The 15605-nt window shown below is 39.8% G+C and overlaps 1 protein-coding gene across 23 annotated transcripts in view; it reads left to right on the top strand.

Annotated features, from left to right (window-relative positions):
• The window catches only part of AFDN (afadin, adherens junction formation factor), a 182754-nt gene that overhangs the window by 82171 nt on the left and 84978 nt on the right, over positions 1–15605 (top strand). For all 23 annotated transcript variants that reach the window (XM_072409093.1, XM_072409096.1, XM_072409114.1 and 20 more), the window contains 3 exons: positions 526–592; positions 732–841; positions 12565–12626. In XM_072409093.1, the coding sequence (XP_072265194.1) occupies positions 526–592; positions 732–841; positions 12565–12626 (239 nt within the window). The remainder of the gene's footprint in view (positions 1–525; positions 593–731; positions 842–12564; positions 12627–15605) is intronic.

Below are 15605 nucleotides of genomic sequence, written 5' to 3' on the forward strand. Positions count from 1 at the left end.
TATATATATATATATATATATATATATATATGAATTAGGGCACTTTTAGATTATAAGCGTTCTTCAGCTTTCTGTCTCACAGAACAAATGTGTGTGCTTTTCATACAAAAATAGGAAAAGTTAATGGAACTTAAATTACCATCTAAAGCAGTTAATTTTTTTCAACAAAGCCTTAACTGACCTGTTGAATTAAGTGACACAGACTTTGTCATTAGCTTTGCTTGCTTCACTTTTTACATCAATAATCCTCGGAATTGATCATGAAGTTTTAACAATGCTTACGTTGTTTACCTGATTAGTAAATATTAAACCTATTTTTCACAAATATTAAGTGCTTTGCCAGAATCTAATAGAAATATATGTATAGTTCTGTTGGGTAGTGCATTACTTTCTTTGGATTTTGTTTTGTCTTCCATTGGGATGAAAATGTTTGGAGGGTTTAAGTAAAAAAAACTATGAACTGAAAATTTGTCCTAACAGAAATGCTTTTATTTATTTTTTGTTTTTTTATTTGGTTTTTTTTAGGATTCAGGAAACTACATTTGGTCTGGAAGGCGATATGCTCAGCAGCTCATCTCTTCAATCCAATAAGGTAAAATATATGTTTATTGATGTCCTGTATTTGTACTATATGCAGACTAGGCTCATATTGGTTAAGGTAGTTTTGTCATTTACCTAGATTTCAGCCCTAAATATACCAAATAAATGTTTTCGCTTTTTTTCTCCTTTAGAGCTCTAGTAAGTTGGATAGTGATAAAATGGCAGGCTCTACTGAACGTGGCATGGTAAAGCCAATGATACGCTTAGATAAGCAACAAGAATACCGTAGTCTAGATGGCAGGTAAGAAAATTTTTTTTAAAAGTGTTGTCTTACCTTTGGTTTCTGAAAGACTGTTATTTGTTCCTTTAAATATAATAGCATTGACATCTTATTAGGCATCAGACTTTTTTTCCTTCTTTGCAGACATATACACAGACAATACAGCTAATCTCAATACTCAGCGCTTTTGATATGGAATATACACTTGGAAATGGAATTATGTTTAAAAACCAAGGAAATCTGAGCAGACAGATAACAAAAACCTAACCTGCCTGTTCCCAATTATTAGAATGTACACTGAGCTGCAGTGACCAGGTCAGTGACCTTAAGGAGAAGTTATCAAGACCATATTAACCTGCCAATTCTTGTCAAGCTTTTACATTTTGTAGTGTCAGAGGTTAATCATCATTAACCTCCCTGGCGGTATGAATGATGAGTATTTTTAAATGTAAAAGCGGTACATTTAAAAATACTTATTATTTCGTGCCTGGTCCTGCCTACCATCCCCACGGTCCCGCCCTCCAGCTTAAGCCTTGCGAGCAGATGCCAGGTGTCCTATGGCTCACCCTTGGCTGGTGAAATAGGTGGCTTGAAATCAAATGGAGTTAGAAAACAGTTTTCTGATATTGTACATTTGGGAGTTGTATCTGTTTGACCGTTGGGTTGTGTCTGTTTGACTGTCAGTTTTTTTTAAATAGCTTTTTTTCCTCTTTCCTTGCTGACCTCTAAGGGGAGAGTGTGTCAAGGTTTCACAGGTGATTTAAGTTCTGGGCAGACTCACCTTGAGCTTGCTCACTCTTGGCTGATGAAAAAAGTGGAGTTAGAAAACAGGAGTTTGAAAACAAAAGTTGATCCATTATAGTAACTACAAACTGTAAGTAAACTTTTATAACTCCTTGAAAACAATCATTGTAACTGGGACAATGAGTGGTAGCAAGGTGGAAGGTTTTGTTTAGTACACAGTCTGCCATATGTATGCACAAATGGTGAATACTGCTGTGACAAATGTGAGCAAGTCGCCGTTCTCGTATCTCGCATTGGAGAGCTGGAGAAACACATTCCAACACTGAAATCACTGGATCACCCTGAGAGGGGTCTCCTGCTCACTGAGCAGGTAGTTATTGGCATAGATGTGGATCCCTTCTACTGCATGTGGTCGACCGAGTGGACAAATTACTGGGAAAGGGTGGGCATGGCCCAGCTGTCTTTGTCCATGTTGGAACCAATGACAGGATAGATGGATAGATTAAAAATTAGTTTAAAGAACTAGGTTTCAAGTTTAAGGAAAGGACCTCTAAGGGTATATTTTCTGGAGTATTGGCACTTGTCACAGGAAAGGCAGAGGGAGCTTAGACAGCTAAACACTTGGCTTAAGTCCTGGTGTAAGATGGAAGGGTTTGTGTTCCTAGAGCACTGGGCTTACTTTTCATTGGGGTACAACCTGTATGCCAGAGATTGTTTGCACCTAAATGGAAGGGAGTCTGCTGTGCTAGGGGAATGATTTAGGGGAATTGTGGAGCGATATTTAAACTAGGACAGAGGGGGGTGGGACAGTTAAATAAGGTGGCAGAAAGGTTAGACAGGGGTCAGCCAGTAGTGGAGGGTGGATTGGGGATAGTTGGGGGGAGGTTTATGGAAAAATAGAAGGAGCTTCCCGTGTTACATACAAACACTGGAGGGCACAGTACTAACTGTACTGAAAAACAAAGGGATTTTGTAAACAGTTCTGGTAAATGCAGCAATGGTTTAAATCGCCTGCTCACCAATGCTAGAAGTCTGGCAAACAAAATGGGGGAGTTGGAAGCCTTAATGAGTGAAGAGCATTATGACTTAATTGGCATTGCTGAATCCTGGCTTTGTTCTTCACATGACTGGGCTGCCAATATTCCTGGTTATACTTTCTTTCGTAAAGACAGAGTCAAAGGAAAGGGTGGTGGTGCCTGTCTCATAGTTCTCCTAGTGTCACATATCCCAAGAGGCTCTGCACTGCTCCTTGTGTGCATGCACCTTCAGAGGATTTCTTATAATGTAAAAAAAGTGTTTAATCTCATGCAGGCGCAGTGCAAGGCAGCACTGGACGTACAAGTGAGCATTAGAGAGAAGGTGGAAGCTGAGCCAGCATGGGCCTGCTGGGCTAATTTTGTAAAAGAATCAAGTGAAAAAAAAATGTTTTCACAAAAGTTCACTTTAACTAAATATAGACACAGGAGCACATCTGAAGTTAGGCTGAATTCACACCGGCAGTAAGGTTACATTTGTCCATTCCTCATGCCAGGAACCACTGCTGCTTAAAAAACTTCTATCTCTGAAAAAGCCCGGCACTTACCGCCTGTTAGCAATCCTAGGTGCCCAGCACTTACTGCCTGTTACCAATCCTAGGTGCCCAGCACTTACTGCCTGTTAGCAATCCTAGGTGCCCAGCACTTATGGCCGGTTACCAATCCTAGGTGCCCAGCACTTATGGACTGTTACCAATCCTAGGTTCCTAGCAGTTGCCAGAAGTCACTCAGAAGGGGTAAATGTTTTTTGCTGCTAATATGAGCTAAGCCTAACTTGTTACACCACATTCATTATACTACACTCTTAAAACTTAAAACACTAGTAAGTTGGGTCACAATACACGGCATAGGACAGTTGTGGCAAAATACATAGAATAGAAAAATTGGATATACTAACGGGGCAGGCATTAAAAAGTTGTAACAAATAATTGGGAGAAGGTAGAACACTGAAACAATAGGAGGTTACTGGATACCCATGGCATAAACAACTGGGAGCACTAAATTTGCCGTGTTTTGCCACACACCCTTTTTTACCACCCGGCTACAGCTTCCTACCACCCGGCTAAAAAAAATTCTGGGGAGAACACTGCTGTCTGTATGTAAGAAGTGATCTGAAAGTGAATGTGAAGGAAGAAACTGTTGATGGAGCAAGCGATGAGGTTGAGGCATTATGGGCGGAGTTGAATGTGGGGATGCACAATACACAATTAATGATTGGAGTCTGCTATAGGCCCCCCAGTTCTAAGGAAGAAATAAAGAATCAACTATTAGATAGAAAAAGCAGCAAAAAGTGGAAATGATTTAATCATGGGAGATTTCAACTACCCTGACATTGACTGGAGTAATGGCACTGCAGGAATGGCAAAAGGGAGGAAATTTGTGAACTTATTACAAGATCATTTTTTGGTACACTTTAAAGAAGCCCCAACTAGAAATGATACTTTGCTGCGCCTAATTCTTTCTAACAATGCATAACAAATGTGCAAATAAAAGAGAATCTTGGCTGCATTGACCCTAATATGTGTTCATTTAATGTAATGTATAAACAGGAAAGATAAAAAGGGCATTCAAAAAATTTAAAAATGAAGGATCACCTTCATTGTTTGAAAACTAAAAAGAATGTAACAAGAGATGTAAAATGGAGATAAAATGTGCAAACCTTCAAAACGAAAGACAGATTGAAAGGAAAGTAAGGCAAACCCCCCCAAATTTTTTAAATTCATAATAGCAAAAACGCAGGATGTCTCTGGCTTGGTCACTGGGGATAAACAAAAGTCAGATTTACTAAACACTTTTGTTCAGCTCTGTGTACACAAAGGAATATGGCAGAGCTCAAGTCCAAATTCATGTCACTGCGTTAAATGAGTCACAATGGCTCAAAATTGATAAGTTCGAGAAACAGTTGGGCAAAATTAAGGTTGACAAAGCACCAGGACCTGATGGACTACATCCACGTGTTCTAAAAGAGATGAGCTCAGTTTTTTCAAAGCCAATATTTAAAATTTTTAGAAACTCTTTTTAGTAACTTGCATAGCACCAATGGATTGCCGTATGGCCAATGTGGTTCCTATCTTCAAAAAGGGAGCAAAGTCATTACCAGGTAACTACAGACCAGTTAGTTTAACGTCCATAGTTGGAAAGGTCCTAGAAAGTTTGATAAAGAACCACATATGAGAGTTTCTGGTAGAAAATAATATTATAAGTGATGGTCAGCATGGCTTCAAGAAAGACCAAAGTTGTCAAACAAATTTACTCTCTTTTATGAGGAAGTAAACAGGTAGACGGTGGAATAGCAGTTGATATAGTGTACTTGGACATTTGACACAGTACCTCACAGATGGTTAACATGCAAGTTGGAGTCAATAGGTTTGAAAATGTCAGTCTGTAAATGGATAAAGAACTGGCTTAAAGACCACATCCAGAGAGTAGTGATTTAATGATGTATACTCTGAATAATCTACGGGTCTTAGTGGTATACCCCAGGGTTCGGTGATGGGACCTTTACTGTTTAACAGTGATATAGAGTTTGGGATTAAAAATGTACCATTTCTGTGTTTGCAGATGACACTAAACTATATAATGGAATTATGTCCATACAGGATGTCTATAATCTGCAAGCAGACCTGGATGTATTGTTTAATTGGGCAGCCAAGTGGCAAATGACTTTTAATATAGATAAATGTAAAGTTATACACTTGGGGGCTAACAACAAGCATGCTTCATACTGTCTAGGCGCAATACATTTGGGGGAGTCAGAAATGGAAAGTATCGAGGGGTTTCTGGTTATAGACTTAAAAGCATGCAATGCCAAGCTGCAACACCTAATGCTAGTAAAGTACTTTCTTCCATCAAAAGAGTAACAGACTGCAGATATTGAGGCATAATCCTGCCCCCGTACAAAGCATGAGTCAGACCTCACCTGGAATATGCAGTCCAGTTTTGGGCACCAGTTCACAAAAAGTACACTGTGGAATTGGAGAGGGTGCAGAGAAGGGCAACTAAACTAATAAAAGGAATGGATGAGCTCAGCTATGAGGAGAGATTAGCTGAACTGAATCTATCCCCCCTTGAGAAGAGACATTTAGGGGGGGATATGATCACCCTGTATGAATATATAATTGGTCCATATAGAGAACCGAAGGACGTCATCTGTCGTATTTACTCTTACAAGCTCAAAGAATCTAATATGCAGGAAGCCAAATCACAAGTTATGTACTTTAAATGGCAAACCCATCCTCTTCCTCTTGGATCTTTCTCGCAATACTCGGGCTCTACAGTGGGCTCTTAAACGCCTTCTAGTCTTGTTACGAGACAACAAGATCAGGTATCGCTGCTGCTTCCCTTTCCAATTGTACGCACACAGGTAATAAATCTTCTACCTTTCGTCAATTGGGCGATTTGGTAACATTTCTGGGCACATTTGAACTTACACAAGTAAATCTCCCAGATCCCTCCCCCTTCCCCGCCCCGTACAGCTATCACTAGCTTGTTCACCCATTGTGCATTTTCGCCCGACCCAGGCGAGTTACCCTATCTAAGGGAATTTGCGCAGACGATCTGCGCCTACGGTATTTCTGTATTGTATTTCTGTGTTTTGTTTTTTTTTTGTCCTTATTTTCTGTTGCTGTTTCCTTTTTCTTGGTGTATTTTTGGATTGTCTTTACATTTTTAGTTTACCCCCCTATCTTAAGCCTGTGTTTGCCTATCTTGTTTGTCTAAACTCCACCGCCTTCAAGGAAATACAACCACTTTGTCCATCTTTGATCCACTGCTCTGTACTATCTTTCCGAGTACTTAAAATTGTCTGTTAAAGATTGTTTCCTATAATGTTAAAGGGCTAAACACCCCTGAAAAGCGCTCCATACTCATACTCTAAGACCTCCATAGACAGAAGGTGCAGGTAGCATTCATCCAAGAGACCCATTTCCATAAAGAACTGATACCCAGGTTTGAAAATAAAAAAATTCCCCACAATATATCAAAGATGTACAGAAGTCTCTAAATCTAAAGGTGTCAGTATTTTAATGGCCTCGTCGGTTACTTGGCAGTTTAGGGAACAGTTGTGCTGTTTGGTAGGGCAGGTAGTTGTTTTGTCAAAGGATTGATGGAAGGCTGCATGGTCACTTTTGCTGCAATTTATCTTCCTATCTCAGACTGCCTTTCTGAGTAAAGTATTAGAGAGCTTAGAAAACTTTTGTGAGGGTACCTTGATCCTGGGTGGCGATCTTAACTTTGCCCCAGACTCTTTGATGGACACTTGCTGCCTTTTTTGCCATACCTTCCCTAGAAATCATATCTCCCCCCCCCGTTGTTCGTAGTCAAAGATTGACCACTTCTGGCTTCCACATTCCGAGCTTCATTGTGCACCATTGGCTTGATAACATTATCAGATCACACTCAATTCTTCATTTCTATAGTATTGGCTCACAGGACACCTAAATTCTGGAATTGGAGCCTAAAACGGGTCCCTCCTTCAAGAAGCGGCAGTGGTGGCAGATGTCTCTAATGAACTGGCCCAATACTTTCAAACTAATGTAACTCCTGATAGCGACCCACTCTTAGTCTGGGAGGCCTTTAAGACTGTAGTAAGCTGCAAATATCAGCTTTAGAGCATACACACAAAACTGCTCTTGATGATTCTGCTAGTAAAGAACTTCTCACTCTCAGTGAGAAAATTTCCAGACTCTGTCCCACGAAAGTCAAGGCTGCATTGACACGGCATAGACGAATGTTCTATAATTATGGCAGTCGGAGCGGCCCCAGCCCCCACTCCCCTGATGAGGTTGAGGAAATAAGCTAGAGCCATTAAAGAGTATCTCTGGAAGCACCTATCACCACTGCAGAGCTCCAGCTTGCCATATGTGAGGCTCCCACAGGTAAAACCCCAGGCCAGACTGGCTTTCACTCTCGTACTATAAGACCTTCCTAGATAGTTCAGAATTTCACTTGGTGACAGCTTATAAAAACATCACAGAGGGGAGCAGTTTCTCCCTGGACTCGCTTTGGGCCACAATTACAGTTTTTCCTAAAGAAGGCAAGGAACCATCACTGTGTCCCATTTCCATTCTGAATCAGAAACTAAAACTTTTTACCAAGATCTTGGTCTCTAGGCTACTCAAAGTCATGCAATGCCTTATTCACTTTGACCAAGTGGGATTTATGCCCGGTAGGGAGGCCAGAGATAACATGACCAGGGTGTTAAACTGGATACACCAAGCTACCATCATATACATTTCTTTTATGCTCCACTGACTCTGAAATGGTATTTGACCGGGTTAATTGGCTGTTTATGGATCACACTTTGACACACATCCACAGGCTCCTACATATGCTATCCTGGATCTGTGCCATTTGCTCCGATCCCACAGCCAGAGTCAGGGTGCCCCCTGTCCCCTCTAATTTCTATCCTAACATTGAAACCCCTGCTCTGCACTATCTGCGTCTCCAAAACTATTGAAGCACTGGAAATGGGACACATGAACCAGAGAGTTGGTGCTTATGCAGATGACTTGCTGTTCGCAATACCGAACCCCACAGTTTCTCTACCGAGCATTGTCAAAGCCATAAGTGATTACGGCTCTTTGTCAAACTTTAAGATAATTCACACCAAATCTGCAGCACTAGATAAATAATTGCCATCTACTATCCGCTCCCATTTGAGGAGCCTGTTTGCCTTCCATTGGGAACCCCACTCCATTATTTATCTAGTTACACAATTTCTTGAGATCTTTTCGAAGTGTACATCAGGAATTTTTTCCCACTACTCTCTGCGCTACATGCTGGTCTAGAGAAATAGGATAAAACAGCGTTCTCATGTATAGAGAGGATCAGCATTGTTAAAATGAACATTCTTCCCAGATATTTGTACCTCTTTCAAACTCTCGTAGTAAAGGTCCCAGGTTCATTTTTCAGAACCCTTAACTCTAGGCTTTTCAGATTTATCTGGCGCAACAAATCTTCACGGATGTGCAGAACCCTACTCACAAGATCCAAATCAGCAAGTGGTTCGCCATGCTCTATCAGCTGTCCATAGGCTCTTACAGGCCTCGCCCCCAGAATACACTCCGACATAACTTCTGTCCTGGGAATCAGACTTGGGCCCTACTTTATCTACGGAACAAAAAGAACATATTCTCTATTGGACTCATAAAGCATCTATTAGCAGCAGGTTCCAAGAAACCTGCTACAAAGTGTTATTTGGTACCGCATGCCGAAGAAATTGCACCATATTTTTCCCGAACGTTTGACAGCAGTTGGATATGTCAGGCTCAACAGATGTTGGATAACACAATACCGGACATTCCTGCCTTCTTTTTACTGCAGCACAACTCGTTCCCTAATAAAAATTCTGTGCTAAGACACCTCATAGTTGCAGCTACATCCTGTATAGATACTTATTGGCAGAAGCCCAAACCCCCTCCGATACAGCTGTGGTTGCAATGAGTGAACAAAAGTCACCACATGGAGGACTTCACTTCCTCTATTCATGGGAATAGTGGGAAAGTTGCTAATGCATGGTTTTACTGGGTCCAATTCACCACCCCTGGCCTTTAGTTCAGGAGGATTAAATGACCACGACACCTGGTCCATGGTAGTTTCACCTACCTACAGCTTGTAGCCAAACACTTCCTTTTTTCATGGTAAGAGAGCTTTTGCCTGCTTTCAGGTTTTGCATTGGTCAGGCACCATTACCTCCCCTCCCTGATCTCCCATGTTAATGTCTGTATTGCATTTCCTGCTTATTTGTTCTTTTGTGTTCATACATTTTTATTTGTACAATCCTGTACCATTTTTGTATCCATAATTTTCTTTTAACACCTTCACCCAATGACCAATTTTTCACACACACTTTTTTTTTTTTTTTTTTTTTTTTTTTACCCCCTGAGCACTATATATTTTAAAATTAGAGGACCTAGATGCCTCTTCTCCTTCCGCATTGTCCCTCTGTTTGGTGTGATCTACAATGACTGATCACATGTATAATGTCCTCAATTTTTTGTGCTATACCTCTTGTTCAATCTCTCTTTTGTTATGTGTGGTATTTTGAATAGACAGTGTAAGTAAAAGTATGTGTATTCTAAATGGTCTGCATAAAGTAGGCATTGCAAGGGTATGTTGTTTCCATTCTTTGTGCTATAATCTGTCCTTCATTTTCAGAAAGTTTGGCGCTACTATATAACTGTTTATCAAATCTATATTTTCACAGAAAAATGCATTCAACTATTTTTTTTTTATTGCTGAGCAACATAATTTTGTATATACTCCTGTCATGTTAATTTTAATTTTGATTTACCAGTTTTCTGTAATGTTTGAGGATTTGAAATTGTTTTTTTCATTTTGGTATAGATCTTGTAATACTGTACATTGTATCATGTTTGGTTTATGGCATCTTCCTTTCTTAATCTCTTTTATTCCTTAAAATTTAGAATATTAAACCTAATTGATAATACTGGTCAACAAATATTTTCTTGCCAAACAGGTTAGTCATTTTAGGTTATGTTTGATGCACAGATTCAAAATATGGTATTGGTTTTGCTAGATTGGCTCTAGTTTTTAAAATGATGACATCAATAATACCCTCATAGAAAACTAATGAAAAAATGAAAATGAAAAATAAGCAAAAGTAAACTAGATATACCTATGTATACAAAAAAAAAAAAAAAAAATAATGTCAATATATCTTATATTCAGTATATTTACAGAACTAATCACAAAGAAGTAATTGAAAAATGTTGTATGATTTCCTTTTATGCAGATCAAGACAATCCCGTTGAAAGCTCCAGTAGTAATTTGCATTCATTAATCTATCACATCTGCCCTGATACCTTTCTTCCATCACCTTTATATCTTGATGGAACCTCTGCCCTTGTTCCGAGCTGAAATCGTCAAGGTTTTCTGGAAATGTTTGCAAATGGTTATGGAGAAAGTGTACCTTTTATGCCCATAGTAGCATTCACATTTTTAAAGTTTAAGAGCAAGTTTTATACTAGTTCATCATAATTTTGTGCTTTATGGTTACCCAAGAAGTTCTTGGCAAGCACGACATGACATGACAAGCTGTGCCAGGCAGAAGCTTCAGTATCAGTCATGTGACTTGTGAAATTTGAGTTATTTATGTTTCCGAATCTGGGGTCCATCAAAAATTCCTGCTTTTAATTTTTCAGTACTCAATCCAGGGAAGAATCTACAAATGTATTTAAAGCAATCACTGTCCTTGTTCAGAGGTCAAAAAACAAATTGCTTCGTTAATCCCAACTTTATGTGTGGTGGAGGGAGAATGAGGGAGAATGGAGGGAGTCAACCATTGGCTCGTTAATGATGTTCTCTGCACCTTTTTTCATGTCACATTTTCCAGTGATCCTGCTTTGCTCTGCTATCCCACAAGCAGATGAAACATGGGTACTTTGTGTTCCATTTTGCTGTCCAAGTAGGAATTTCACCATTTTTAAATCAATACATATGGTCTATTGGTGTTCATGATAGCAAAGCTTTTGTAGGACCATTTTGATATTTTCATGTTCTTATTTAAATTTTGTTGAGTGACCAATTGGAATTGATGCATAGCAGTTACCATTATGCAGTAAAACAGATTTCAAACTTTAAGTGGAACTGTCTATGAAAAGCTGCCAGTCTTTTGCTCGTTATTCTGGTACTCCCATATGGACTAGTAGTCCAGTGATGTTACAACAGTACACAAAGTCTCCTCTGAAATATGGTAGGAGTGTCGCCTCTCTTGTCCTATAACCTGTTACTTTAACTTTCGGTCTCAGAAAGTTCTTTTCTTTTAGCCTGGATGCTAAAAGTTCAGATGCTTGTTTTGACAGATTTAGGTCACGTAATAAATCATTGAGCTCTTCTTCAGAGAACTGCTGGTTTGATGAACCTGTTAACGCCTGGATTACACTCCAAACCCTGTATATCCTCCATGTTGGTTACAGGAATATCAGGGAGAGTACTGAACACTGGTATGGGAACATCAGCACCATGCGGCACAGGTCGTCTTGCTCATTCCAAATCGGGTTACTTTCACTTGTTTTTTAACAATCATGGTGATGATTTTTGGGCTCTCGCCATACCATAGGTACACCAAACTTCAAACTTTTCAGTTTTCCATTTTTCCACTGATGTAGACTACACAAGTTTTGCATACCATATGGGGGAACCAATACCTTTATTGGCCCCCAGTTTAATACAAAAATATGCAGGATATGCTTGTTTCACAAATTCTGTAATGTTCTCAGTTTTTGCTGAGAATATTCACCACAAATGTAGCAAAATACATTAGGGTAATTTAACCAATTCTTGAACTCATATTTCAGTAAAAAAAGAAATTGTATGAATACAAAGAAGTCAAATGAAAGTTTAATGAAATTTATGCTACCTTTTAATATATAAAATGCAACACATTGGTGTAAATAAAAATTGCTAATAATATGCTGTGTTACATTTGTTGTTGGTAAAATCGTCTATTCTGATTGCTGTATCACAAGAACTAGAGCCAATTCAATGAAAGTGATGTCATTTCTGAAGTCAGCAGACCTGAAATACACTAAATATATTAAAAAATCCTTAAGTGAATTTTTTTTTTTTGTGGAGCTGTGTTTATTTACAAAAAATATATACAGTGTTCAGATATTCGTTTTCATTCTGATTATGTTTTATAATTGGTTTCTTCCGTAAGGTCTAACCTAGGCTTTAACATTTGTTTGTTTTTTTTACTGTTACTTGAGGTCCTGAGATGGCAGCTACAGTGTACTGTAAGCTGTATTAATAATATATGCAAGTAGCTCCTGTACATGGTGTAAAAGTATGAAACCTCAAGCAGCTCATTAGATGTGGTCTGTTTATTTTTCTATGGTTCATCTAAAGTCCAAACTGTTTCCATTGAAGGTCTTTGTCACTGAAGAACAACAGACTTCGTTGTCTTTATTCAATACATTTTTTTCACATGTTCTTTTTTCCTAGATCTCAGGATACACACGGACCAGAGCTTGTGTTACCTGCTAGCATCGAGTTTAGAGAAAACTGTAAGTAGATTATTTTGTTTATTTTCTTTAATATGACATTGGTTGTTTTTAGGTATATATGCTAAAATAAAAAAATGAATAATAGTGGTTTCAACATGTATTTTGCTCAATAATCATCCCCTACATGTTCTACATGTGAGTACAGTGTTCTCATTGATGATTTATTCATGTAGGACATTTGTAATAATGTTTTGTTTGCTGCATTATTTTCTTTGCTTTGAGAAAAATGTAACCTCCCCTTTGCTACTGTAGCTGCTTGAGTTCTCTTCCACTGTCCTGTTCACCAGATTGTGGGCTGGGCCTCCGCCTAATGAGACATTGTGCAAGGCTCATAGTCATACACACTTACTTATACCAACATACCAACTTTTTAAATCTTTTGTCATGGTTGACTGGGCTAGCAAAGTAGGACAGCGCCAGCAGCTGCAGCAGTGGGGAGTAAAATAAAATAAAGTAAGCACTATAGTAAGCACCTGGGATTGGAACAAGTATAAGTTTTGACTGATCCAAGGTTGGAAAAGGAATGGTATTGACTGGACTGTGGTGCAGAAAGAAGGCACTAGAGGCATTGATAGGATGAACAGGAGCTGCCAAATTAGGGAAAATTGTTGCCATACTTACCCATGATTTTCCTTTCCTGGAAACTTCACCTGACGGCAAACACATGGGTAATCCTGCCCCTAATACCCCTCCCAGGACCTTTATCCCAATAAAAATCCCCCTTCCACTTACCTTACCTTACTTGACTGTTTTGTCTTAACTCTTGCGACAGGACCAGATAGGTCCTTTAATTTTATTTCAGAGGCTCCAAACTCAGAATCTGTGTTCGGAAAAACATTCAATCTGTAATGTTTGGCGAAGGTGTTGGGAGTCTTCCAACTGGCCGCTTTACAAATAGTCTCTGTGGAAATTTTTGCAAAGGATGCCCATGAGGTTTAGATACCCCTCATTGAGTGGGCTCTCACTTCCTGTGGGGGAGGCAGCCTCATAAGGGAATAGGCATATTTAATTGTCTCTAAGATCTTAAAAGAGATCCTTGCCGGGGCCACTTGACCCCTCTATGGTCTACTAGGAAACACAAACCTGTTATCCGTCTTCATAAAACCTTTAGTTCTTTAAACATACTTAGTGATTATCTGGACCGTGTCTAATTTACTCGAGTCATCCTTTTAAGCCATTTCTTCATTCGCTTGGCTCATCGATGGTAACACTGCTTCCCAGTTTATGTGGAAGGCTGAGGACACCTTTGGAAGGAACTGTTGAGAAGGCCTCAAATACACCCCTTCCAATAAGACCGAATAGTAAGTCTAATTAAGAGAGATTTCAATTCCGATACCCTGGGTGTGGATGTAATAGCCATCAGGAACACCGCTTTCCATGTCAGTTTATCCTTCTATTGGATGGAAGGGAGAGAGTAAAAATGCTTTAGGCACTAAAGATAAGTCCCAAGATGGAAATAAAGGCAGATACCTGTACCTTTATGGTATTATAGCTAAAACCCTTTTCTAGCGCAGACTGCAAGAACTCCAGTATTTGAGCTGTTGTAGGCTCTGTTGGGGAAACCTTATTCATGAGACATCATTAGAAATCTTTTCCATATTTTGAAGTAGGTTTTGTTGGTTGTAGATTTCCTTGCCTTTAAGAGAGTGTCTGCTACTTTCTCAGACACGACTGCTCCTCCTTATAATAGAAATGCATTCAGCTTCCAATGTAGGAGCTGATGTTTGACCCAAGTCCCCTGAACTAGCAAATCTTTCTGATCTGATGGAGGCCAAGGGGAAGAAATCAGCATCTGAGTCATCAGGGCAAACCAGGGCCTTCTCGGCCAATATGGTAGTATCACTATTGTCTGGTTTGCTTCTGCCCTTTTTTTTAGGAGAACCCTCAAAATCAATGGTATTGGTGGAAAAACATACAGAAGAGGAAAGTTCCATTTGATGGAGAATGCGTCCTGAGCCCATGCCTGTTTGCAGTGGAACCTCGTACAAAACCTTGGAAGCTCAGCGTTCTTGGGTGATGCCATCAAGTCTACTACTGGTGTTCCCCACTGTTGGAAAATAGGTAATTTGGGCTTATGGACCATTCTTTTGGATCCAGAAATTACCTGCTCAAAGCGTCTGCCAATTGATTCGGTTTCACTGGAAGGTATACTGCTGTCAGATCTAACAAATATAGTCCTGCCCAACCAAAGATCTTTGCTGTTATCTGCAACAGTTGTTGGCTCCTTGTTCCTCCTTGTTTTGCAATGTACGCCACTGTGGTCTTGTTGTCTGATATAATCTTCACCCTCTTGTAAGTAGCGAATGTTTTCAGAGCTTGCCAGGCTGCTTCTAGTTGCATCATACTGGATTCGCCGTCATGGGTGATGACCACTGGCTCTGAGCCCTTTGTCCATCACAATGGGCTCCTCAACCTGCTAGACTTACATCCCTTGTTGTCAAACCTTCCTTCACAAGGGACACCCCTTTCGAAAGATTCTGCACCGATGCCCGCCATAACAGTTTCTTCCGCACTTAAACTTGAAGGGCAATGACTTGTTCCAATGTTTCCATTCTCCTGCAAATTTTAAAAGATGGATCCATGACTGTGCCTCGCAGTTGATTGTTGCTTCTGTTTTTGGGGTAACAGACCCGATCTCCTGCCAGTTACAATCTGGATTCCCCTTATCCAGTGACTTTCCAAAGAGCATCTTTCCCTCAAAGGGTATAGAACATAATGATTGTTTCAATGCCAAGTCGGCTACCCAATGTCTCAACCAAAGGGCCCTTCTTGCCGTCACAGAAAAAGCCATTATCTTTGCTGACAATCTGACCAGATCCAGTGATGCTTCTGCCAGAAAATCCGCTGTTAGCTTCATTTTCTCTAGACAGATACTGACTGACGAATCTTCTGCTTCACCTTCAATGAAGGACTTTTGTGCCCAAGCCAATAAGGCTCTTGACACGGCGGTAAGTGCCACCGCAGGCCAGCTAGCTAACC

Source organism: Pyxicephalus adspersus, chromosome 4 (genome assembly GCF_032062135.1).
Source record: "Pyxicephalus adspersus chromosome 4, UCB_Pads_2.0, whole genome shotgun sequence".
NCBI classification, from domain to species: domain Eukaryota; kingdom Metazoa; phylum Chordata; class Amphibia; order Anura; family Pyxicephalidae; genus Pyxicephalus; species Pyxicephalus adspersus.